This window comes from Simochromis diagramma, unplaced genomic scaffold (assembly GCF_900408965.1).
Source record: "Simochromis diagramma unplaced genomic scaffold, fSimDia1.1 OVJJ01000344.1, whole genome shotgun sequence".
Taxonomy (NCBI): domain Eukaryota; kingdom Metazoa; phylum Chordata; class Actinopteri; order Cichliformes; family Cichlidae; genus Simochromis; species Simochromis diagramma.
Genome location: NW_024387375.1, coordinates 10,321,799 through 10,348,834, shown reverse-complemented (window position 1 = coordinate 10,348,834; position 27,036 = coordinate 10,321,799). Strand labels below are relative to the sequence as shown.

Sequence of the window (27,036 nt, the reverse complement as noted above, 5' to 3'; positions counted from 1 at the left end):
CAACAAATTTAAGATGTCATTTATGTGTCAATATATGGTACTTGATGCATTTCTCAAATTTAGGAAACAATCATAGAATACCTCGTCTGTCAGCATTCCCCTTTATTTAAATTCCATTTTCCTTTCCGGCCCCCCGATATTTGTTTTAGCCTGTCTGCAGTTTTCTTGTCTCTCTTTTGCTGTTTTTATCTCTCTCATTCTCTTTCTTGCTCAGTCACTGAATCTCTGGTAAGTGTTTTCATTTGAGATGGTAATGTTGTTTCTCATCCAAGAACATGATCACCTAATTACTGAAACAGTCGCAGCGCCTCTTGTCCACTCCACCATCACTCATTTTCTTCTTGCTTCATCTACTGTTCTTCTTCCCCATCTCATTTATTCTCTTGTTTTCATCCTCTTTACATGCCACTGCAAAAAATATTTCTTTTAAAAAGACAAAGGCAGTAGAATTAAACTGAAGCAAAGCGGACAGGCTTCTATTTCCAAGGTTGTGTATATTCCTAATGAAAGGGAATCTGTAAAGTTGCGTCTGTGTGTGTGTGTGTGTGTGTGTGTGTGTGTGTGTGTGTGTGTGTGTGTGTGTGTGTGTGTGTGTGTGTGTGTGTATGAATGATTAACATTTGGCCAAAGGACAACAAGCTGACTGGTTAGCTATGTCTGGTAAATTACTGATTTTATAGCACACCATCTGAAGTGCTTACAGTCAGTAAGCACAAATATAACACATACATTAAATTAAACAGTGGCTCAATAAGCAGCGTTTGCTTAATAGAAAAGCCTACAAACTTGTGAATGTTGACACTTATACTGTAAGCGAATTTATTAGGCCCTGCGAAACGTGTCTTTGAACGCACATTCAGGCACACAATTGCTGGACAAACAACATACACTTAATCACTGAAAGATGCCCACACAGTTTTCCTCCACCTCTCACCTCATCCACCTACAGTGGGCAGTTTACAACAGGTGATTAAGTGAAGTGATGTAATCAAATAAAACAATAAAAATGTTTTTTCTTTTTTTTGTTTGTTTTTATTTTTACAGAAATGGTCAGTGCTGTGAAAATGTGTGTTTTATCGACTTATTAAACTTTGTACTTTCGGTTCCATCTGGATTTTAAATTTCGATGGAGTTTTGGATCTAAATAAAGTCCAGAGGTTTTTTGTCACTTTTCATTTGTCATTTCTGTACTGACTTGTACGCTTATCTCTGATTTATCTGCAGGGCTGGACAAAGTTCTATGAGTTTTCCTTGTCAGACCTTCGTGCTGGCTTTGAGATTATCGACAGGCTTTTTGAAGGTAGGACGCTGATGAAATGTGTAAATTCAGCAGAAAGCTCTGCATTTTTGTCTGCACATGGTAATCTCTTGCTTCTTTGATTGCCTTTTATGACAGTGTTTCTTTGACGACCAATTATGAAAGAGCATACCCTGGGCAATTCGCATCTCTGTGTTATTTACCTTCTGTGTGGACCCCGCTTTTTATTTGTGTATTTATATGTCTCGATATCTCTAAGGTGGTAAACAATTTCAGTGGGAGTTTGTCCATGGTCTGTTGGAGAATGCTATCTATGGGGGACGTATTGACAACCCGTCTGACCTCCGCATCTTGCGCTCCTACCTTGAGCAGTTCTTTTCCGCACGTCTCCTTTCATCCTCCCTCTCTGCTGGACAGAGAAAAAGCAGAGGAGGATTCTTTCCACCTCAGATCAGCCTCCCAAACTCTTGTGCCATATTGGTAGGTTTTTGGGAACACTCACCATGTAACACCTAGTTGTACATATACTTATTATTAAGAAATATATGTGCATTAGAAATATATGTATCTTTAAGCTTAAGGTGAAAGTTTATATAGTTTGTTTACATCTTCATGAGCCCACGTCCAGTGACAAAGAAGCAAAAACGGTTGATTAGATTCACTAACTGGGGTTTGTGTTTAACTTCTGTCTGGTGTTAGCTTCATTTTCACTTGGTTTATAAAGTAGCCACTACAAATAAATGTCAGCAATAACTCTCAAGTAAGTGGTTATGTGGTTCTGTTTTTCTGCTGCTCTGCTTTCTGTTTATATTTTCTTTTCCAGAAGTTAGTTCATTCCACAGAATCACTGAGAGGTCATTTGTTTAAAAAAACAATCAATATAGAAATCTATCATTTGAATTGACAGTCTTTTGCTAGAATTTAGCATTTAGCAGTGAGTGATGAGGGAGATCAGTTTAGTAATTTAGGCTTTTAAAGCCCTATTCAAGGCAAATATTTGTTGTTAAAAAACCTGCATCAAACTGTTACAAACAACACACCCTAATGAGCTCAGTATTGCATTATTAATCCCATACACCCACACAGAAATCTAACAAGCCTGCCACAAGATTTTACTTACGTTGCTTAGAAATGGAAAAATGTATTTTGTCTTAAAGCCATGATATAAATTGGCAGAATGCTTTAATTTTCTCTCTCTTTGTATGGGTGTGTGTCAATGTGTGACCTGTATGGGTCTGCGTGTCTTCCCAGGACTACCGCAGAGTAATAGAGAATCTCCCAGAGGATGACAGGCCAGCATTCTTTGGTCTGCCTGCCAACATAGCGAGATCCTCCCAGAGAATCGTCAGCTCCCAGGTGCACCCACACACAGCAGTCTGTCTATTCACACAAGCACATGTGCTCACATCGCCTGCAGCTCACATCAGTCTTGCATGTATCCAGATGAAAAATGAAAAGAAAATCAACTCAAATTGTCTTAGCGAGGTGTTGGGTCAACATGTGTCACTAGAGCAGCTTCAGTGCGCCTTGGCACTGATCCCATAAGTCAGTGGAACTCCACTGGAGGGATGGAGCAGCAATCCTGGCAGTTCTGGCGTAGGCTCCACATGATAAGCCATGTTATCTCAGCGTGATTTGACAGTGTTCCAAAGAGCTCCTTGTGATGTCAGGAATACTTGGCTTTTTCCACTTTTTCAAGTGCCGCCATAGATGTACAGTTGAGGTCAGGTGACTGTCAAAAAGTCACAATCATTGAAGTCAGTCCTCCTCTTTGATCTTCAAGCAGAAGGTGCAAAGCTTTGAGGTTAGGGTCTTTATTCTGCTGCAGTATATATCCTTCTCCACAGAGAAGCTGAGCAGAAGGTGTAACACAGTTTGGAAAAATAGAGTTCAGGGCAGTCTGGTTAAAGATACCCCTTCTCTTACTGCTAACTGTTGGGTTTTTTTTTTTCATGTCTGTTTTCCAATCATCCAATGACAAATACCGCCTTTGCCCACTGGCTAGGGCTTTTAGTTGATTTAAATATTTTATCACCATGAATCATATGATTGCCCGTTCGCCCTGGTGAATTATAGCAGATGTTTTAATCTATTCTACATGTATTTTAACAGAATTTTACCAGTATTCGGGTGGACAAATATGCTCGCTTTATTCACATGTATGTTTATTATTATTGCAACATTCCAAAACAATGACAACAAATGAGAATATTCTCCAGAAAAGACTCAAAAGTACTGCATGCTCATAAAAAATGCCCAGTACACTTAAGCACATACAGTACTCGCACGTAATGTAACTACCTGCAAGCTGTAAGTACTCATTTTGGTTGTTGAAAGTTTGTTGCATGTAGAATTACGTAGATGTCTCATTTAAAACTTATCAAGCATAGTCTGCTTTTGGCCTAGGAGACGAGGGATCTGGGTATTTGAGACTCAATGTACTACGGCGCTAACTTTCACATTGACAGTAAATACAAAAACTTTTGTTCTCGTCAAGGCAACAAGTCATTGACAATTAAAAATGTTTAATATTTGGTTAATAGTTAGTTTGTAAACACTATCAGGATGTCATTATAAGTTGCAGCTGACATTTATAAAACTGTTTATACATTCATTACACAGTATTTATTAAACATTAAAATAAATGAACCCTGGGTATTATAAAGTTGAAACTTGTATTTATGATACTTTATAATTCAGTTTAAAGAATGTATGCGTTTGTTGGTGGTATGGCAGTGATAAAATCAACTGTGAACCATCTGTTTAGTTTTGATACCATATTAATATGACTTATAATTAATAAAATATTTTTCTTACATAAACTAATTGCATAAATAATAACATTGATAATATTTTTTTCCTAATTTTGTAAACCATAATTTCATTCATTTCAATATCATGTCTCATGCAAATTAAAACCAAAACCTTAAAATCTCAAAATAACATTTTTCACAATATGATGATTTTTGCATGTAGTTATCATTTTAAGGAACATTTGATAACATCAGAAAGTTGACGTTTATCATCCGAACAAGTGTATGGCAATATTTCATATATTTTGCATCAGATAAGATTGATGTGTATCTGTGTTAGCTCTTGCGTTGAGCTATATAAGCAAACTCTGCAAAAGCTGCACTCAATCTGTTTTGTTCATTTACGACAATAAACCGAAGCAACTTGAGGGTTTCTAATAACATTTCAGCCGTAAATACATTTACCACTACTTCACAGATATTGAGTCTGACAGTTTGTATAGATGATTGTAGCTGATTAAAATGGATGTTGGTGTTTTTCAGCCTATGGAGCTTTGAGAAAAATCTGCATAGTAAGTTGAATCTGCCAAGTACTTTCTTCCTTTATAGAGGATGGAAAACCCTGGTGTGTATGTGTGAATGTGTTTAATGGTTTATGGTCACTGCAGATTCTGATGTAATACAGTGTAACACAGTCTCACATAAACACACAATATGTTTTATTTCAGTGTGTGTGTGAGTGTGTGTGTGTGTGTGTTAGTGTGAGTTTGAGGGAGATGAAAATCTTAAAAGACAGAAGCAGGATATAGACTGAAGGTTGCATGGCTGCATTGTTCACTGACTGTGAACATATCATTTGAATTTTGCAATATTCACATCTAATAATACAAACTATATAGTCTATGTAATATATGAATCTGTGTGTAGTGTTTGGATAGGACCTGTCTTTGGTGTTTACTTTACACATTCAGGTAATTATTTTTTTCAGGCTGAGACTTATTGATTTTTATTCTTTTACAGATTTTCTGTGAAGCAGAAAAATATGTTTTGATTTGATTCTGCCACTTGTGATATTGTGCAAATGTCGAAATGGTAGAAAGGTTGACCTATAATACATGTGAAGGAAGCTGCATAAGAGCCAGTTGTCTTTGAGGAACTGGCCTGGACTTTGGCCAGATGCTACAAAATCTATAAGAGGAAGCAAAATCCAAGATCTTTTTAACCCTAAAGGAAAGATGAAATAGTATAAATGTGACACACACAACACAATTAAACCTTGCTTGTTGCATGCACTAGAGAAAGAGTTTTTTTTTTTTTTACAATAGCATGTTTGTTATCATTGTCGTTTGTGTAGAAAATAACATGTATATGTTTTTCCATTGTTTTCCATTCAAGCCTGGCATCGTTGTTGAGAATTCATTTTTGAAAATAAAGATGCTTTAGTGTAAATTGGATGAGTAACCAAAACATGAGCACATATAAGGGTTCATTTATTTTAAAGAACCAAATCATTGTTTTCGTAAGAAACATGCTGATAGAACCAAAGCAAGAATGAAATGAAAATGGAATACAAATATGCTGATGACATTACAATGAGCTCGTTTTGCTGCGTTTTTCTGTTTGTACAAGGTATGATCTTTTTAAAATCTTGCTCATCCTACATTCAAGATCATGTTCTGGGACATATCCAGAGAGCTTTCAGCTATTTTTAGATTGCTCCTGCCACTTCCTGCTTTATGCCCTCTGTGATTTTACCACTGACATCAAACTTAGAGCTAGCATCATCTTCTTGTTAAAACTGACCCAAATTTCATGTGAAGGATCGTCACTGACTGTGACCAAGCGGTTTTCTGTTGAAGATTTTGCAGTTTCCAAGCCCAAAGGCAGCATTCAGTTGACCCCCAGGATGAGACTGTCAGTGTAAAGATCTACTGTATCGTCCTGAGGAGTCTGAAGGAGAACATTCAGATGATCTTATCTTGTGCCCCTTAGAGTCCACTGAAAATACTGAAGATTTTAGGTCAGTGTCTGAGATGATGACCTTCAATGTGAGATTGGCCACATTTACATCAGGTAGAGTCTCAGTCACACAGGTCTGGAGATGGTCAACATTGCATTGGGGACAAATGTCTATTCCCTGACCAGTTGGCGACTGGTTGCTGGCTGTCACTAGGAGAGATTTGCTGCACCAAAGATCTCCTCATAATTGCTTTGACCGGTAGCGTAATTCTGTGGTCGCTGGTGGTTTGCATTGAAGATCTCTACTGATACAGATACTGATTTCTCAGAAGATTTTTACACTTTGCATATCTTGTGATTTTAAGTAATTCCACACTGTCGGAGTTTACAAGCAAAAGATCCATTCATTCCAGGAGATGACCCAAATCCTTCTGGACTCGGATGAGTAAGGACATCCAGCATTTAAAAGAAAAAAAACAACAACTGTCAAATCAAACATGTGGAACTTCCCACTGTGGCAAAACCTTGTGAATAAGTGAACAGCTGAAAGTAGCTGCTGCTCCTTTTTTTGTGTCTTCGGATTGTAATTATCCTCAGTTCAACCACACGCAACCTTTACAGATTGTAAGGACAATCCCCATGTGGGTTTTAATACAATTAAATTCACTCATAGTGTGGTCTGCTGATCACTGGAACCGCCAACCTAGTTTAATTCATACGACTCCCACAAGACCACTTATGTGAGTCTGTTACTGTGTCTCTTTCTCTACCTATCTCCCCCATATGTCATTGTCTCCCATCCTGGTGTCATTTGTCACTGTCACTTTCATCTTCTCTCTTTTTCTCTCCCTTTTCCCCAAAATGTGTCCCTTCTTTACTCTCACTGTATTTGAGTTCTGCTGTTAACCACATACACTAAAGAGGTCCTGGGGAAAAGTCTGCAGATTTCGTGGAAACCATTAAATATAAATGTCTAATCTTACCAATTACCTGACACGGGTTTGAAATGTCTTTACAAAAGGCTTGAGGTATGATTTCCTGCATTCATAGTTTTTATGCACAATGTCAAAGATAAGCACTTTGGATAAAACTAGCATGTGAAAATGTATCATTGTGCCATTACAACTACAATAACAGAAAAAAAAGACATTAAATGCAGAGAGATTTATTTCTCCAAATCTTGCATATACACATAGAAGCTCTCTCGTATACTGCTTCTGTTCATTTCTGATTATATATTTAGATATAATGACATCTGTGCCTTCTGTGGCATCTGTGATTTTCACTCTGTTATGCTCAATTTATCAATCAGCTTGACTTATTAACAACCCTAAACTAGAATACTGTTATACTGAAATAATGTGAAAAACTGAGTAAATTGACTGCATGAAGTTGTATAATGTCCAGTAACTTTTTATCCCCAGACAATTATGGCAGAAATTTCAGCTTATTAAAATCTTGGTTATCTTAATATATTTAAATTACTATTTGAATCACCTTATATTTCATATCAACCTCCTTCATATTGCTGTCAATTCAATTTTAGATTAGGATTTTTTTAATCCTACCTTCATCTCCCTCTTTGATGTACTCGAACAGACATGTGTGCAAATGCGCATATATACCGTTTCCCTCCTGAGCAGAGAAGATAAAACAAATGTTAGTAAAGAGTTCTCCTGGACCAAATGAAAGTCATTTATCAGACAAGCTGCTTTACTTGTAACGCAGACATAAGTGGAAACTTGCGCTATCACAAAACACACACACAGACACACTGAGTCTAGATAAAAGTACTGTCCAAGATTCTAATCCTGAAGCTAAGCTTGGCTGATTAGGTATGTAAGGAGGCGCGTTTATGGTTCTCTTTTCTTTTCTTTTTTTCAACATTACAGGGCCTGAAACAGTGTTTTGGGTTTTACATATGGGAGTCAAAATTCATGTGCCTACTTCAAATTATATGAGTGGTGTTTTAAAAAAATAGGCCGTTTATTCTTACAGGAGCACATGCAGCATACCACTGACTCTTTGTGTTTTAATTGTTTACAGGTAATTTCTCAACTGCGCATCCTGAGTCGCTCAGTCGCAACAGGTTCAAAGTTTGACAGGGAGCTCTGGTCAAATGGACTGTCACCTATCCTGAACTTATGGAAGAAACTCAACCAGGTTAGCTGTCTTTACCATTTCATATTGACTTTTTATTGACCCATTACTTTTTGTTGCCCTGCAAACCAAATTGGAAAGCTGCATCTGTAGCTTTAAAGGACTTCATTTGCCTTGATTTAGGTAACTTTAAAAAGTCAAACCATACTAATACTGCAGCATTTCTACTGTCACTGCACATCAACAACAACTAGTTGTAATATCAGAAATGGGTGGAGGTCCAAAGTGCATGACTCTGAGGCAAATTAAATTAAAAAAAAGGAAAACTATTGAATGATCAAAAATTGGAGAAACACACAGTCCAGTTGGCAACAAAAAAGAACAATACGTAGATATACAGGAAGCAAATGGAGAAGGGGAGAGGCAAGGCTATATGCACAGACAGGGCAGACTGTTCACATTTGAATACAATCAAACACAGGTCAACATGAGGGTCACAGCAGAGGGAAAGACCCAAAAGCAGGAAGTAAAGCCACGGTGAGACAACTAACCTTCCAAGTAAAACAGCATCACCACAAAGACGATTAAAATAACTGAAGCATGAAGACTAACATTAAACATGAAGACAGGGGACAGGGAATACAGAAGGCAGGGGGGTAATGGAAAAACTAGGAACACAAAGGGACTTAACAAAACCAACAGACAACAAGGGTCGTGACACCTAATTAAAAGTTGTGGGAAGTAATCGGATATTACTAGTGCTGTCAAAGGCTGTCACGCACAGTGGCTTGCTTGGCCAAGAAGTACTGCTGTGTGGAGTTGCTTGGAGACTGGCACGTTTTCAAATTAAAAGGACATCTGCCTCCACCTTTAACAATTTAGTCACCGTGTATCAGTCTCCTCTCTCTGCCTCTCATGCTGTCAAGCACACATGCTTACTGTCTCCTTCTCTCTCATTTACACTTATGTCTCCTGTCTTTCTGTCTCTCTTCTTGCTCTTTCAGTCTCTTGTAGATGGAGTTGTTTTGTACTTACTGAAAGGAAAATGGTTAACTGTGTTAATTGTTGCCATTATGTCACCAGCAAGCTTTCCATAGATCACAATCAACCTCTGGCTGCTTTCAATTAACTATCCCTTTGTCATCAACCAACCTTGTTGTTTGACCCTCAGTGGATCTGAACTTCCCAGTGTGCCATTTAAATGCACGTACTTGCACGTGTGCATTGGTTGTGCGTGCAAACCTTTATGGTTTGTGGAAAATATGTGAGAGGTGTGTGTGTGTGTGGAAATGTACAGACACATTTATTTTTGGCAAATCATTATGTAGTCTGGAAAGACATGGGCAGAGCATGATACAGCAGGGACTGTTTATTTGGCTTTTTAGTTACATTTTTAAATGGAAACAATAGCTGAGCTCTAGTCAATCTGAATCCCATCCAACCAGCTTTTTTCTTCATTGTCTGTCTTCATCCCTTGGTCCTGCTATCCTTCTCTTCCTCTCTTTTTTTTGCCTCTTTCTCTAACTGAGTTGTTGCAAGGAAAGCAAAATAGAATCCAGGTATAGAGTGTGATGGTTCTAATAGATTACAACAAAATCCAAGCTTTTCTATTTTTTATTTGTATATTTTTTTGTAACCTATTTGTATACTGTATGGTATACTTTGTATGGTATACTTTGTATACAGAACACAAAGTGTTTATCTAATGTAAACAAGTGCTCAACCTCCACCCCTGTGTTTGCACTGTGTGGAGCAAGAAAATAAATTCTGTTTAGTAATATGATGTTACTGTAGGAATTTAGTATATGCATATATACATAGATCCACATGGAAATCCATAGATAATATTTTACCATTGTACTGTATAAGGGGGAAAGATAGCATGCTAATGTAGCAGGAGTTCCTAAAGCGAACATACATCTTACTCTGAGTATTATGTAGACAATACATGTTGCAAATGAAATGAGAAATCAACATTAAGTTCCATACACTGAACTAGAACACATTAAAAGCCCCTCAGAAAGTCTTATGAACTCTACTGGGTGGAACCATCACCTCATTCAGTTTCGATGATTGTGGTACAGAGCACTGTCATTTCACGTCAGTGCAATTTGTATACAGTTAACTACAGATGAGAGCATTGTAATCTTGAAAGAGAGCACTCATCAGAAAGAAATATTTTTTCATAGGATGAAGGTGATCACGTTGAACAACTTCACATTGATGTACAGTGATCATTTCTGTATTGGAACAAGTAGACTCAAATAGCTATAGCTCTCTCATAGTTTCTCTCATGTCTCTCATCTATCAGGGCTCTACACTAATCCACCAGAAGGTGGACCCACCTACAGAGAGTCAGAAATCACCAGTCCTTTCATTCATTTCTCTGGAACAGTTCAATGCCATCCGCTTGGTCCAGGTGGGTAAAAACATTAGAAATGATAGCTACATTCAAAATGGGCTACCACATAATTACAGTATCCGAATACTTTTTTTTTTTTTTTTTGGGGGGGGGGGGGTTAGGTAGTGGTACTCACCGTGTTTAATTCAACATGGAGTAAAAGACTGAGACTTGTATGTAAATAAAGCTTGCTTTGTTTCTTCTGAAAAAACTGATTAAGATTAAAAGCCATGGAGATGCATAAGCTAATTTCCCTTCATTGATTGTTTAAGTATGTTAATTATCTCATGGAATAGTTTTATTCATTTCTAGACACTCACAGTTATCTGTTTGTTGGGGGGGGTGGGGGTTAAATGAACCAAGGCAATCAGTGGAAGCAGGCTTGATCACTACCTGCATCCAATAGCCATTTGCGTCATTATGAAACATAAAGTTGTGGTCAGGATCATGTGAATGAATCTCATGGTATTTTGGGGCTTGAGTGTACAGCATATATCTTTAATGAGTTTGATGACTTTAATGATTTTATTTTTTTGCACAGTATGTACAGTATGTAAACTGTAAGTGTCATCACAGAGTATACACCAGTCCCTGGCCGCACTGAGCAAGGTCATCCGAGGGACTCAACTATTAACTCCAGAAGTCCAGAAACTGGCCACTGCCCTACTAAATCAAGAGGTAAGACAGGCAAAAGACAGAGAAACTCAACCCTAACACTATGTGCTATTTTATGCTTTTGAGTACATGTGTTATCTAGAGTTTTTTTTTAATGTTTCTCATGATGATTTATTAAATGGGGCTTAGTGCAATAAATGTGGAATACAACTGAAAATAAAATGGAAGGCCTTACCCTGATAGTATTACAAATGCACACAGAGTCCCAAATGCTGTATACAATGCATCTTTTAACTCACATTTAACTTAAATCTTTCTACAATGCTGCTGAAGGTTTCTAACTCTTACCATAAAATACACAGTTAGCTCTGTCTTCAGTGACAGTGACAATGTAAAGTAAAGCTTTCTTTTTACCATATTGTTTTAGAGGGGGACTGCAATTCTTTTTATTCTGTGTTGAAATGAAGGCCACAGGGACAGGCCCATACACAGTATACAGAGCTGACATGTAGACATGTAGCAAACACAATATGTATCCTTGTATGTCCTCAGGCTGAGTTGGGGACAAAGGGGATATTATGAGGTAGAGAAGAAGAGACACATCCAACCTTTCACTCCTTCTATGTGTAATCTCCAGAGAGAAGCCTTGGGCATAATTCCTGTTTCGCTGCTTGCCTTCTCTCTCTTTTTGTATTAATCAGCAGTTTTTTTTAGTCGTATCTCCGTTGCCCTCTCGACCAGCTCCAGTCTTTATCTGTCACATTTTCCAATCTTTGATTTCCTTACATTTTCTCTATCTTGCTAGCTTTTTCTTTTAATATGCAGTTATGGTAAAAGTAAAGTGCACCCTCTGTCTATTCTAAGGTTTTTATATTATCAGGACATAATAAAAAAAACATGTGGTTCTTACCAGGCAAATTAGGAAAATGCAACTTCAGATAAACAACAGCTCGCAACATATTTCATTGTGTCATTGTTTGTTTAACAAAAATTATGCCAAAAATTAGAAACGGTGTGTGTAAGACAAGGAACACCCAGTGAGCCAGTAGCCCAAAGAACCACTTTTAGCTGACGGTATCAGTATTTCACATCATTGTGGAGGAATTTTGGCACATGCTTCTTTATGATGTTGCGTTAGTTCATTGACATTTGCGGGGATTTACGTGTTTCTTTCCTGTTGTGGTTTGGAGTTTGACTCGGACCGCTGCTGTTTGCTGCTGCGGTTGAGATCACTGACCTGTTTCAGGACTCAATTTGGCCAAGCTTAAGCTGTCAGACAGACGGTATCATATTTGACTCGTATATAAAGGATTTGACTGTCAACTCAATGACTTCAATATGCACAGGTCCTGTGGCTTCAGAACAAGCCAAAATTATCGCCCTTCTGTCACCATTTTTGACAGTTAGTGTTTGTGCCCATATATTGTGTATGATTTTCTCCAAACAAAATTATGGCCAAACATCTCGACTTTGGTCTCATTTATTCAAAGAACAACCGATAATATTCTGAAACCTATAGAATCTATGATCCAACCCTTTTGCAGTTTCTCTGAGCATTGCACGGTGTGATTTTTGGGGGAAGTTGCTGAGATGTTCACTGATGGGAAGATTGGCAGCAATTTTGAATGTTTTCCACTTGTGAATAATCTTTATCAATAGATAGACTTTAAAATCTTTTGAATTGCCTTATAACTCTTCCTAGATTGATGGGCAACAACAAAAGCTTCTTTTAACATGCTCCAGACCAGCAAACTGCCAGAACCTTTGCTTTTATAGAGGTGTTCGTACTTGCTGATGACCACTCTGCATTGGTTTATTACCACCTTGCTGGTACTTACCCTCTTAATTGCTATTGAAACAAGAAGGGTCTACTTCGTTTTCCACACGTCTTCTACATTTTGGGTAGTTTGTTTGTTTTAATAAATGTCACTGTGTAATGTGTAATGCTTTGTAGTTCATCTCAGGTTATGTGTACCTTATAAGACCTACTAAAGACTGGACTTTTTATCATGTTCTGATATTTAAAATCTATTCCGAATTTCCAAATAATAAAATATGTTAGTGGTTTAAAAATATATGTAATTACAATTAAGTCAGTTATCAATGGGAACTGTACATATAATGTATAAAATAAAACAGAGCCATTTGTTTTATAATTTATAATTATATCTCTAATATACATCTAATTTATATCTCAATTATAATTCTGTATCACAAAAAACCCCAAAACACTGTCCATCAGCTTTTAGCACACTATGGTCTAAATAAAAACATTTTTTTTTTTAAAGTCTGATTTCCACTTTTAAGTGTTTAACCTTTAACATTATGTACATTGTTTTCCTAAAAGAACATACCTTGTCGTCCATTTTAACTGACCTATGTAACTCCTCAGTGCTGTATATGAAACAGATGCAATCACAGTTTTTATACAAGTTTTATAAGAGTTCTGTTCAGCCTATTCTGAGCCTTTTCCTTTATGGCCTGTCTAAAGATTTAATTTCTGTAATGTGCATAATCAAGATACTGTGTTTTACTTGTTTGTTAAAGACAGAAATGCATTTTGTTAGCTGTATAGATCAGGAGAATTTTTTCAGTGTCATAACTTTTTATCATAGCTTTTTTCTTTTTTTTTATATTAAAAAAAGATCATTAATTTTGACCCACAATATTGTTTGAAGCTCTCTGATGTGAAGCTTCTCCCAGAGAGGGAGCATTTCTTGACAACTAAATCAGAGTTTTGCCAAAAAAGATATTGCCTAGAGTATAAAAAGGTTGTTGAACCATAGAAAAAGCAGCAGCAGCTGTTATGTTTCCTGCTGCACATTTTGCAGAAACAGAAAATTCTCGGCATACATCGAATTTACTGGCAGCTAAATTTTTTAACAAACAACTGATGACTTCTGTGACCCTAGCTGGCAGTATTTTTACATCACTGACAAGAAGCCCCTGAGTGAATTGGCCTAAATGCGATTCTCCCTGCAATGCTACAGTACGTGACTATAATATTTGGTTCTAACATTATTTTAAACCTCAGTAATTTAAAGAAACTTTATCACTGTCCAAGCAGTAAGTAATTACGTATGTACAGCTTCAGTTATTTATGACTATATAAAGCCAAGGTTTCCAGGGGGGCAAACTAAACAGACAATGATATTCTTCCCTCACACCAAAAGTTCAAGGCAGTTGGCTGTCCTCCATGTGCCTGACTGAGGAGTTTTTCTGTCTCACTGTGGCCAGGTTTGGTGCTGAGAAAATCACTGTTTTGGGGGGGTTTGTTTTTCTTTTCTTTTTGTTAAAGTTCTTATGTTGCGACTGGGCACTACTACTACTACAAATGTCACTGAAAATTGAACCAAACAGAAGCATTTTTACACAAGCAGAAAATTAAAATATGAGATCAGATATAGCACTGGTAAAATAAAAGCGGGTGCTTCTTAAGGTAAGGCCTTGAATTTGTATTACACATTCAATTTTTTAAATATTACTGGAAACAATCCTAATTACATACAACAGATACACAGTTAAGTGAGCATTTAGTGTCTTTTATAACCAAACAGACATGAATTAGATTGGAGTCTTTACAGGAAATACTGTTGCATACAATGAGCAGATCACATGGATTAATGCCATTTTGCATTTGGGTTTCTATTATAACCGACTGTTACTAATTAACCCCATTTAAATCAGAGAAGGTTAGAATGAGCTGATGATGCGATTTATGCATTTGAAAAATGCTCCATTTATGGTTGTGATAATGTAAAAGTGTAGCAGACACAGTTCTGAGGGGATCAGCTCTGCTGCCCTTTCTCTCAGCTGTGCAGTAAAAAAATAATTACATGATTGGAAAGAACCCAAACTACCTACTTTCTGATGGGGGGCTTGGGTTGTATGAGAGTCATAAGCAGTGCTGCAAGACAGAAAAAGTGTTACCACTACCTTCATTTGGTAGAAAGAGCATGATTATCAGGACATGGTGACCGATGAGGAAATGGCCTTTTGATTAAAGGTGAAGTAATCTCTGGTATCAGTTAGATTTTCAGTACCACTTGTAGTAATTCGCAGGCCAATACGAATCATCATCATAGTAGCTTGGGTTTGTAACCAAAAAGTAGTTATTCAACATATTATCAACACATACATCGATCAGGCATGACATTAAGACCACTTACAGGTGACGTGATTAAGACAGATTTTCTCTTCATTATGGCACCTGTTAGTGGGCGGGATATATCAGTCGGGGTGCTTATGCTGACCCATATCCACTGCTGAAAGCCCCAGCAATGGCACATAAGTATCAGAACTAGACCATGGAGAAACGGAAGAAGTTGGCCTGGTCTGATGCATATCATGTGCATGACCCGGGTGTGTGTTCACTGCTCGCTTGGGGAGGAGGCACCAGGATGCAGAAAAAAGGAAAGCCAGCAGAGGCAGTTTGCTGCTTTGGGCAATGTTCTGGTAGGAAATCTTGGCTCCTGCCACCTACCTAAGCATTGTTGCAGACCTTGTACACACTTTCATTAACATATCAGGTAATCCCTGATGGCTGTGGCCTCTTTCAGCAGGATAATGTGGCATGCCACAAAGCAAAAATGGATCAGGAATGGTTTGAAGAGCACAACAACAACAAGTATGAGGTGCAGACTTGGCCTCTAAATTCCCCAGATTTCAATCAATTGAGCATCCAGGATTCAATTGAGTAAAAAGGGGTGCCAATACAATATTAGGTAGGTGGTTATGATGTTATGTCTGATCGGTGTATATTGATTGCACTCCTGTATACATTTGGTTTGTGTCTCTGTTTTCTGCCACCCTTATCTTGTTAAAAAATAATAATTAAAACAGCATTTTACACTTATTTGTACCCTACAAATGGCAGTGACTTAACTTAAACCAGCATGTTTTTCCTCCTAAGACACTTCAGTGCAACACACACACATACATACACACACCCATCCCCGCAGCAGGAGAGTGAGTGAATGGTTGACTTGCAGCTGAGAGACATGCAAAGTCTCTTTTATTTCCATTATGGCTTTCATGCCTAAATACCACCAAATTCTCAATTCTCAGCCTCCTGCTGTGCATGTTTGTGCATGTGTGTGTGAGTCAAATCTTTGATCTCTGTTCAACGGTAACATACACGGCCTAACGTGTTCAGGAGTTAACATTCTTCTCCTGAGAAAGCTTTCCTTTCCCAACCCTGCAAACATTTTACATTTGTCTGTGACTTCCAAATTAAGACATTACAGATATTGCTGCACAGACAAGACTGTCTGTGGATCTGCAACAGTTACTTACATCAGGAGACAGACAGACAGTACTGTTTATGTACACAAGAGTATTTTTCACTTGTAAAGTTTAAGTTAGCATTGTAGCAAGTCACAAATATATTCAGTATTTTTACAATATATAAAATAGTGCCTGAGATTTATCTCAGTATCACCCAGCTGTAACTTTTTTGCATGTCATGACAGAAATTGAGGAGGGCATGTCACCAGTGACATCACAGAAACTTAAATATAGATTGCATTTTAGCTGGACCACAGTGAGGATGTAGCTGGGCGCAGCGTGCCCTTCAGTGACTTACACATATTGTTAAATTTGTATTTTGAATCGTGTCAAGACAACTCGACAGGGGCTGATGTTGCTGCAGTCCTCCTGCAGATTAACTGTGGCTTGGCTGCCAGCATGGTTAGGAGAAGGAAATAGAGGCAGGTTCACATAGTGGCAGAGTAAACCTGCAGAGTACCCCTGTTTTGTTTTTGTTTGTTTTGTTTTTTAAAAAACATGGTTTACATCACTCTTTTGCTTATACTCATTTTTGTGATTTTTGCTTTTATTATTGCTTGCATTGACCTTTATTCTCTGTGCTTGTTTCCTCTTGTCTCAGTGTCCTTTAACATGGCAGAATAAATGGGAGGGACCAGAGGAGCCAATGCAGTACCTCAGAGCAGTAGTAACACGGGCCCTCGCCATACAGGTAACACGTGATGGATAGTATAGCAAAAAGACATAATCTGCTGTCTTTCTTTAGGAACCTGCTTTTCACCATAGTCACAAAAAGAATATTTATAAAAAGCAGACAAACATCTATTAACATGCTATGCAATACATGACAAATATAGTGCATTCTTCGTGCGTGGGTTCTCTCCAGATACTCTGGTTTCCTCCCACAGTCCAAAGACATGGAGTTAGTATAATTGAAAACCCTAAATTGCCCCATGTGAATGTGAGTGCGAATAGTTGTGTGTGTCTATATGTTAGCCCTGTGACAGACTGACGACCTGTACTGGATGTACCCTGCCTCTCGCCCTAAGACAGCTGGGATAGCCTCCAGCACCCCCACAACCCTGAAAAGGATAAAAGGAAGAGAATGGATGGATGGAAAAGTGCAAATGTTTTGAGGCTTAATGCCACAATGGGAAATGGGTGCCGAAATATATGGAAAATCAGTACATAAGGCAAAAAAAAAAAAAGAGTTGGCACAAAGCTCAGTATTTGTTATGGCCACCTTTATTCTGTAACACAGCCTGAACACCTTTAGGCAGGCTTTCTTGTAATTTCTTTAAGTAGTCTTCTGGAATAGGTCTCCAGGCTTCTTGAAGGATATTCAAAGCTCTTCTTTGGATGTTGGCTTCCTTTTGTTCTCTTCTCTATAAAGATGATTCCACACTGCTTCAATAATGTTCAAGTCGGTATTCTGGGAATGCCAGTCCATGACTGATAGTGTTCTACTGTGTGTTTCTACTCTCCAGGTATGTTTTTACTACACTGGCAGTGTGTTTGGGATCATTATCATGCTTGAAAATTTAAACTGTTGCCAATCAGACGCTTTCCAGATAGTATTGCATGGTGGTTCATTATCTGATAGTACTTTGCAGTGTTGATAATTACATAAAATTTTGGCAAGATCCCAAACCCCACTGGCTGAAATACAGCCACATGTCAGAGCTTCAATCATGTATTATAAATGGCTATATACACTCGCTGTTGTCCAAATTTCTAATTTGGATCCATTACTCCAAAAGACCTATTGGCACTGATTTTCAGTCCAGTAATTTAGCATACCTAAGCATTTTCTCCCTGTTTCCCTTCCTCAAGAATGGCTCCTTGATAGCTACCCTTCCACAGAGAGCAATTCTGATGAGGCTTCAGTAGATGGATCAACTGAAGGGTCAGATGAAATAGAGGACTGTGACAGTCCTGTACTCTACTTACCCAGTTTGCTCAGGCTTTTTAACGAAACTCTATACACCGTTCCGAGATATGGCACGTTTTTGGCTAATTGTTCTTTTGGAATCACCTTGTTCGTGCAAATATATGTGTTGTCTTTTCCACTTTTGTAAATAATGTGTTGGTTCTTTGCACAGGTTTATCTCTTAACGTTAGGTGTAATTTTCGACACATGAATGAATAATAGGTCAGTGTTTAAGTGGCTTGACAACCAAAAAGAAACCCAAACATTTCCCTGAAAATGGTCAGGCACAAGGACTGGAGTGAAACTGAGCGTAAAAGCAGCCAATGCCCAAAGAAAAACACTGAAAGACCTTCAAAAAAATGTGAAGAACTATTGCTTGAGATCACTTTGAAAAATGAAAAGAAATTGTGGCTCCATAGAAGCAAAAGAAAAAGGCTTTGCACCTTAGTGTGTAACAGTTGTTATCATTTAGTTTTAATTATTTCTTCAAGGGCTGAAATTCACAAGAGCCCACTACTATAAGAGCACCTTTGTCCTCAACAACACTTGGTATTTTCTGATGGCCTAAGTTAAAAATTGAGATGGCCTTGAGAATCCTCTGTAGTGCTGCTCTCAACGGAAGGAGACTTAAGAAGTATAAGAGTTTTCTAATCAGCCTTTGAGGGATCCATTTAAATTCATCATGCATTTATCCTACCCAGAGCTTTGTCATTCAGCAGTGATGAATATTAACAGATTTCTTTTCTAGAAATTTTAATTCCAAAGGATTTAAAGAGAACCTCGCATTTCAGAGATCATAAAATATGAAGTGGAATTCCACTTTTTATAAACAGATCTCAAAACAACAAGAGGCCTTTAAGCTGAATTTGCGGTACTTTACGTTATGACATACAGGGTGGTCTAGGCAATGTGTTTATTAAAACGCTGCCAGAAAATTTCTTGTTGTTTTCAATAGGGGTACATAAATAAAAGGGGATTATTCTATAAAGGCAGGAGGTTCTGGGAAGTGTCAGCCTTAGGTTGGTGCCAGGAAATAAGGGTTCTGGCGGAAATTCCTCTCTATCTCCGCTCAACTGTGTCTGACTGTACTTCAATATGTTCTGGCAGACTAGAATGCACACATACACCCTCACGTTCAGAAATTATTTCTGTGTGGATGCATTTCATTATCTGCGTGGGCGAGCCTCCCTGCCTCTGTCTGTCTGCTGGCCTGCCTGTCTACCCATCTGTTTGCGTGTATGTCTGCCTGATACTCGATTTTTGTTTTTTCTCTTTTTTTTTGCCCTGTCTTCTAGCCTCCCTGTCTACCTACACTCCATCTGTCTTAGTATGTGTCTGTCTAGAGGCTGCGCTGTCCTTAACTGTCTGTTTCTGCCCATCAGCACTGAGTGATATCTCTGTTTGCAGCATGTCTGTATTCTATTAGCTAATCAGCGCAATAAAGGCGGACTCTTCCAGAGCTGCAGCTGTGTGGAGCTGCTGAAGAATAAAAAGCCAACAGCACAGCAGTGCACCCAGACGAACAGGACGACCTTGACAGCACTCAAATGCTTGCACACATACAGTATATACGCACAAATAGCATGAGCAACATCAGCACAACTCGGTTCGCTTTATTATTAATGCACCCAAATCTTTCTTGGTGCATGCCTCGCTTTGATTATGTGTGCCCACATGCGCCCGGTTGCAAGTGTGTACTTGTGTGTATGTGAAGCTAGGATTTATGCACATTTCTTCTTGACATAAAGCTCATCTCAGTTTATCTCTAAAGCCAGTGCAGACTGATTCTGTGGTAAAAGTGAATCTATTAATAAAAGAGATTGGATCTCTATTGGAGAGATAAAATGTTTGCTCATTCTGCCTCCATTTGTCAGCATTTTTCTTCAGTTGACATTAAATCTTAGAGCTGAAGCCAATCGGGCTTAAATAATCTTTTGTATTTATAAAGTTTAAAAGCACAGTGAAATCAGTTGTGCTCTGCAACATTTACCAGTAATAAAGTATTTTTGCTTGCCACACAATTTAATAATTTTTTTTATCCCTTTTTGTTGTGGCACAATAGATGGCCGACATCTAATCAAAGCAGATGTTGCTGAATATAGCAGACTGCATCAACATATTGGACGGGGCTAACAAAGCTCCAAGTCCATCTGTGCAGAGTTACACAAAGAATTATGTTTAACATCACTGTTTGTCTGGGTTAAGCATTTATTTTATTTTACTGTTTTTGCACAAAACCCAAGAATCTGGGAGTGTTTCCAGGATTATTTTTAAAGTTGGGGTGGCAAATCTTAATACTTGATTATAAATACAGTTAAGAAATTGCTGCAGAAAATATTCTGCATGATTTTTGGTCTCATGCGCAGACCTTGTACAGATATAGTTTGGGAAAAGTAACACTGCACGTTGTTTTGTATTTAATTACTCTCTTACAAAGTGCTGAAACACATACTCATTACTTAAAAGAAAAGGATAGAAATAGAAATGGCATTACATAGAAATACCTTAATCAAGTACATTAAAACTGTACCTCAGAATAGTGCTTCAGTAAATGTACACCACTAACCCTGTCCACGCGCTCATAAAATGGCGTTGGGCTTTGCAAGGTTTGTGGGCGTGCGTCTGTATGCGTATTATGTTCCCATTAGTGCATAATTGGTGTTCCAGTTTTATCAGCTTGTTGATGCGGTGATAAAAAGGTGAGGCATTAAATGGTCTATTAGCCACATTAGGCTGTGCATTTTATTCTCTCCTTTGTAACCCTTTGGCTTCACTTCACAAATACACAATAACTGAGAAAAAAATTACTCTGTCCAATTTAGGAACCATTCCACTGAAAGATACAGGCTGGGTCCATGTGTTTTTGGACTGTGACATTATGTATTATTTTAGCTGTTCACCAAAATGTGGTCAAGTTACAGTTACATGATGAATATGAGTTTGAATCTCAACCTTTCACCTTTTATTTAAAGGTTTGAATAAAAATATTAGCTGAAATGTTTTTCTGAACAGTTCGGTGTTTTTAGAGGTTCAATATGTAATTGGACAAATCAACATATTAATAAATACTTTGTAAAAATCCTTTTCTTTAAATGATCCCCTGAAGTGTGGCACTCGTGGCCCTCCCCAAATAATGGTTTTCCTGCTGTGTGTGTGTGTTTTTGGCCATTACTGCTGCTCCATTCAGTTGTTGTTGATCGACTCAGACCAGGTGATTAACTCTGCAGACTATTCTGCTAATTTACTTCTCAAAACCTGATGGATTGCAACTATTTGCCCCCTTCCTGATTTCTTCGTTTTCTTTCGTTTTGTTTATTTTTTTCATATTTGTCACATTCACCTGTTTCAGATCATCACAACAAGCTTTAATTTTAGAGAAAGATGACCCAAACAAATATAAAATGCAGTTTTTAAATGAACAAAGTCCTACGCTGTGTTTATGGAAAAGTCTAATATGTTCTTTCTGTTTTTGAGGATGGTGACTGGTTTGCATCTTGTAATGAATATGCTTCTCTTTATGGTAGACCTGGATAATGATATGTCCCCTCCTGGAGACTGTCCTTCCACTCGGCTGAATGTTCTAAAGGGTTTTTTTCATAGGAAAGGACCCTGTGGTCATCTGGCACTGTTATCTTCAGTGGATGTCTAAACCTTTTTATGTTGCGGTGCTCACCGGTGTGTCCCAAATGCACTCAATTCTTGATCTGACCACTCCTAAAGTCCCTGCTACCTCTCTGTTGGACTTGTTTAGTGTATGTAGCCTGAGGAAGGCCTGTTCCTCCTGCAGTGAGTGCTCCTTTGACAGCATATTTTGGATTAACCCAAAGAGCTTCCACTCTTCAGCTTATATCCGGACCTCTGACCTACCTAATTTATGAAAAAATGTAGCCCACACTTGGCCATAAAGCAGCTTTATAATTATGTATCCAATTACATCTGAGCCTCTGTTTATAAAGACACCTACTGTGGTTCATGCACTTTTTGTTTGTGTTTGGTTTTTTTGTTCAACCCCTCCAATTAAAGCTGTGCTACACTTTAAGCCCATAGTCATTATTTAACTGAAACTAGAATAAGCTCTGGTACACACACAAAAAAAACCCCAAAAGCATATGGATCTAACTGTATGTTTTATTTTATGAGAAGCACAAGCATGTAACGTAAACACGTTTTTTAGAATTCAAATCTGTGTCGTATTTCCATGTGACATAAAACTGTGTGACGCCTTTGTGTAACAGATTTTATGCCTGCATTATGTGTTAGCTTTGAGTCTTTATTTGTAATTTGCAAAGTATTTGGCTCATTAATCTTTGCGTCTACACGTCTCTCTGTTTCTGTTTCTCTGTCTTTCTTTTCATACAGAGTTGGGTGGAACGTGCAAATAGACAGGCACTCCTGTCAGACATCCTAGATCTATCTGAGCTATTTCACCCTGATACCTTTCTTAATGCTTTGAGACAGGAAACTGCCAGGTAACACACACATACACACACACACACATTGGACACCTTCATAGGGGATTGAATAAGTGTATATATCAATGTTAAAAATACATATATTCATTTTGCTTTTTTTAAGGACCATGTCCTGTTCTATGGATAGTTTGGTGTTTGTTTCGTCATGGAGGAGTCCAATTGCACAAGCAAAACTACAAGTAAAGGTAAAGCCAGTCATCTACTGCTCATGCATGCAAACATCAGATCCTCACCTCCATCTACAGAAGAATACAAGTGCTATAACCAAGGTACACTGGCTGAGTGATAATTATTGGAGGAGAAGACAGCAAGAATAGATACAGATGCAGATAAGGAGGCAGGAGTTACAAGGCTGAAGAAAAAGGAGAGACTGGGGGTAAAAGAAAAGCAAAGAATTAGCCATTGTGCCAGAACTCAACTCTTTAAGAAGGGTACGTTACCCAGAATTATGCCTGATTTTGGGACATGAGGATCACTCAGCTAACCCAAACTGCACTTTTGGAAATATGCAAAGATCCCCCTGGTGTGAGTAAAGCCTTTATTAGGGACAAGGCCGCTGCTGACAGCAGCCAGCTCAGGTCTCTGGTGCGTTTTGGATATGTTGTGTAATTCTAGTCCTTTCTGACCAAACAGAACTGTGCAGCACTCCTCTCAGTCATCAGTTATTCATTTTATGCTCTGATTTAAGGGTGATATGACTGTCTTTAATATAATACTTTGAGGCAATACTTCTATTACTCTCATGCCAATAAAAATTGGCACAGTTTGACATGCGCTTAGTTAAAATACACAAAGAGAGAAGGAAAGGGTGTTGGTGCTGACAAAGAGGCTGCAGCTGCAGGGAGGGAAGGGGAAAACACTCAGACGTCTGACAGAGAAAGTGAAAGGATATAATTGTTGTGAAGCAATGAGCTCTCTCACACACACACACACACACACACACACACACACACACACACACACACACACACACACACACACACACACACACACACAATATGTAAAAACATTTTCTGGATTTGTGTCTTGCTCTCACTCTCTGGGTTTTTCTTTCCCAGATTATGGTGATTTAGTACTTGTATGTGTGTGTCTGATTTGACGCCAGAGTTCCCTTTATTGTCTGTCCTACTGTGGAAAATCCCTGAGTCACTAGACTGACTTCACTTGATGTCTCTTTCATGTAGTATGTAGCATGCTAGTTAATCTGGGAAGGGCTCCCACCAGCGTTCAGCGTTTAAGTCACAGAGTAGCTGTTTTCCCGTTGTTCCATTTTCGCGTGTCTGTTTCTCTTGTTCATCTTATCATTTGCATTTTCTTTGTAGATTGGAGGTCTCCAGTTGGAGGGTTGCAGTTTTGATGGTGTCCATCTTTGTGAGAACCAGCATGATTCTCCCAGCGTGTCAGCTGTCCCTACGTGCTACATGGCCTGGGTTCCACAGGTATGCATGTGTTCTTAAAAGAGAGAACCACACTGTGCAGCACCTGACAGTAATCATCTTAAATGTTTTGTTCAAGATTTCCAAAGCCCACAGCAATGTCGTCTTTCAAAACCCAAACATGTACAGTTTAAGCTAATAAATTGTATAAAACAGAATTCTTTTTGTTTACATTTTAGGGTTTTGGCAGCATTGTTTGCAATTTTATTTGAAAAGTGACACAAATGACTAGATCATTTTTTAAACAGTTGCCAGGTGCTCTCATGTCAGTTGACTACTCTGTTAATAAAGTACTTGTTCTTTGACCTGGGATGTTGCGTTATGGTGGAAATATGAATTTCTATCAAAATTACACAAAGTCTGGAGGACGCTCTGGGGATTTGTGCAGATGTGAGTTTTTTGCTGTTTAGGCTTCAGTCACACAGGTAGAGCCCAGCCAAATATCTGACTGATATGGCTGATATTTGCTAACATGTAACAGCTGATAAATACTAATTTAAAAAGTAATGAAGAGACGAGAGGATCGTCTTTCAACTGCGTTAGAACATTTTTCAGTGTTGATGTTGCATAGTTTGTCCAACAGAGGGTGCTATACAGCTTCAGTGTTGACATTGAGACATGTTTATTTTTAACTTGGATTGTTAATTATTTTAGTAACAATTCATAAATAACATATGAAATAAATAACATTTGACTGTTTGCCATATTTGTAAAAGACCGAATATTAGTATTGGTCTTAAAAATATTCTGTCAGTCCCTAAAAATAATTAGTGGTCATCGTCGGCCTCTCTGGCTTTTTATTAGTACTATTCACGTGCAACGTGTCTTTATGGTCAGTTTTTAAAACCCTTCCACGTAACTACAGCCCACAGACTCTTGGTTTGCCGGACACCAAATATATGAGTGCTCCAGAAAAGAATCGCTCTGACTAAAATTTCAGTGTGGACGTCAAGCTTAGGTTTAGGAATTGTTCATAGCGAGTCATCCAAACCATGCAGCAGCATATTAATGTCTAAACTCATGTTGTGGATGCATCATCTCAGGTCTTCTCTTGCTGAAGATGGGTCAGTTTTTGGCGTCTTCTTCTTACCATGTGATTGCATTTGTCTCTGCCTATCGGGGACCCGCACATGAACGTTTATTGAGGGGAAAAAAGTTAATCCTCATCCTCCTTCTTTGCTGGGCTAAGAAATGGCTAATGATGTCAGACTTAAGAGGTTGACTGGGCTCTACAGGCTGGTCTTGAGACCTTTCGACTGGTTGGCGAGTAGTTGCTGTGAGATTGGTTGCAAAGAGGCTACACTGAAATGCGATTGCTTTGATCTCTCTTTGCGACTGATTTAACCTAGAGGCAGCCAGCAAGTTCCAGCAACCACTCACCAACTGGTCTAGGAATTCACATTTTCCCTAGCGACCAGAGTTTACCAGGTCTTCACTGACCAATGACTGAAGTTTTATGTTTTATCTAATCAGTTACATTGCAGTGGCAGAAAGTTGTCATTTATTTGTTATAACGTGAGATATGTCAATTTTTAATCATTTAGCATGAAACTCTGTGACTATACAGTATTTGTGCATACTTACGCTCATACACTAAATTTCTACTTCATCCTAGAACTCTGTTGCTGCCTGCACTGCAGCAGAGGAGAGTATCTGTCTGCCTCTCTATACCAGCTCTGAGAGGGTGAAGGTGGTCACGCACATCTCTCTGCCCTGTGGAGCGAACCCCAACCAGTGGATACAGTGTGGAGCTGCTCTTTTTCTCAAACAGCAGTAAGAGGACGGGATCTGGTTGTGGCGAGACTCAGAGAGAAAAGGGATTTTCTGTGCTCAGTATCTGACCGGATGGATTGTTAGCACTCTGATATGTCAGGGTAATTTTTCAGTGAAGCGCATTAGCTCATAGACCAAACCTTTTAAAACACATTTGCTTTATATCATATCATTTGTATAACAGAGTACAAGGGAAAGGACCAGAGTGAAGGAAAACAGGACCAAAGAATAACTGATGCTTTCTCGGGTTGTGCTACGACACTAAAACTTTCTCACAAGAAAATTGTGTTTATTACTTATTAAAAAATGTTTTTTGCATAGGCATTGTATTCCCTGCTGTACTTTTGGACGTATTTATTCAAAATAAAGGTAAAATAAAAACCATCTTTCCTGCCTTCAATAGAATAACATTGCTAAAGTACTAAAAGAGATGTGTGTGTTTGTGTGTGGTGTTTCAGAATGGCGCTGACCCTCCGTCACATACTATTAGTAGTCAGAACTGTTTGACAGTGAACTGTACAGATCTCAGTTCACTGTGTTCTGCCTCTCCCACAGCTCTGCTGAAAGGGGCTTTACAGACATGATGCACTTCAGTGTCAGTTCTCTTTCTGTAACGCAAATACACACACATGCACAAGTTAGTCCCTAACCTCTGTGTGATTGGTTCTGAGTTGAGGTTGAACGGAGTCAGTGAAGCTGTGATGGATGGCCGCTGAGCTGCAAGTGTGGGCGTGCGATTTGGAAGGTGTGTATGGGCGCTTGTGTATGAATCCAATCATAAGCATCAAGCTTGATTGATGGCTTAATTAAGATTCCCCCCCCCCCCCCCCTCCACCACTCACTTTTTCAATTTTTCTCATGCCTTTGTGCAAATGTCTGTTAATGTCAGTGTATGAAAGTGTGATCACATCTGTGTGTGTGTGTGAGGAGACTGAGAGGAGAGTTGAAATTAGGGAGGAGCGGGTATTGTGTGTGCACTGCAGTGTGACAAAATGGGAGTGAAATGGAACAGCAGGTTTAAAAAAGAGAGAGGATTGGATTTCAGCGAAACATGGCCCTCTGGGTCAGAGAGGG

The 27,036-nt window shown here is 38.5% G+C and overlaps 1 protein-coding gene across 3 annotated transcripts in view; it reads left to right on the top strand.

Moving 5' to 3' along the window:
- LOC120719480 (cytoplasmic dynein 2 heavy chain 1) overlaps nt 1-26,348 on the top strand; it is a 118,022-nt gene extending 91,674 nt beyond the window's left edge. For all 3 annotated transcript variants that reach the window (XM_040008669.1, XM_040008668.1, XM_040008670.1), the window contains 11 exons: nt 1,225-1,300; nt 1,518-1,738; nt 2,510-2,614; nt 8,017-8,133; nt 10,382-10,489; nt 11,048-11,149; nt 16,974-17,063; nt 22,641-22,750; nt 22,857-22,938; nt 24,076-24,192; nt 25,805-26,348. In XM_040008669.1, the coding sequence (XP_039864603.1) occupies nt 1,225-1,300; nt 1,518-1,738; nt 2,510-2,614; nt 8,017-8,133; nt 10,382-10,489; nt 11,048-11,149; nt 16,974-17,063; nt 22,641-22,750; nt 22,857-22,938; nt 24,076-24,192; nt 25,805-25,966 (1,290 nt within the window). In that variant the 3' untranslated portion in view covers nt 25,967-26,348. The remainder of the gene's footprint in view (nt 1-1,224; nt 1,301-1,517; nt 1,739-2,509; nt 2,615-8,016; nt 8,134-10,381; nt 10,490-11,047; nt 11,150-16,973; nt 17,064-22,640; nt 22,751-22,856; nt 22,939-24,075; nt 24,193-25,804) is intronic.
- The last annotated feature ends 688 nt before the right edge of the window (nt 26,349-27,036 follow it).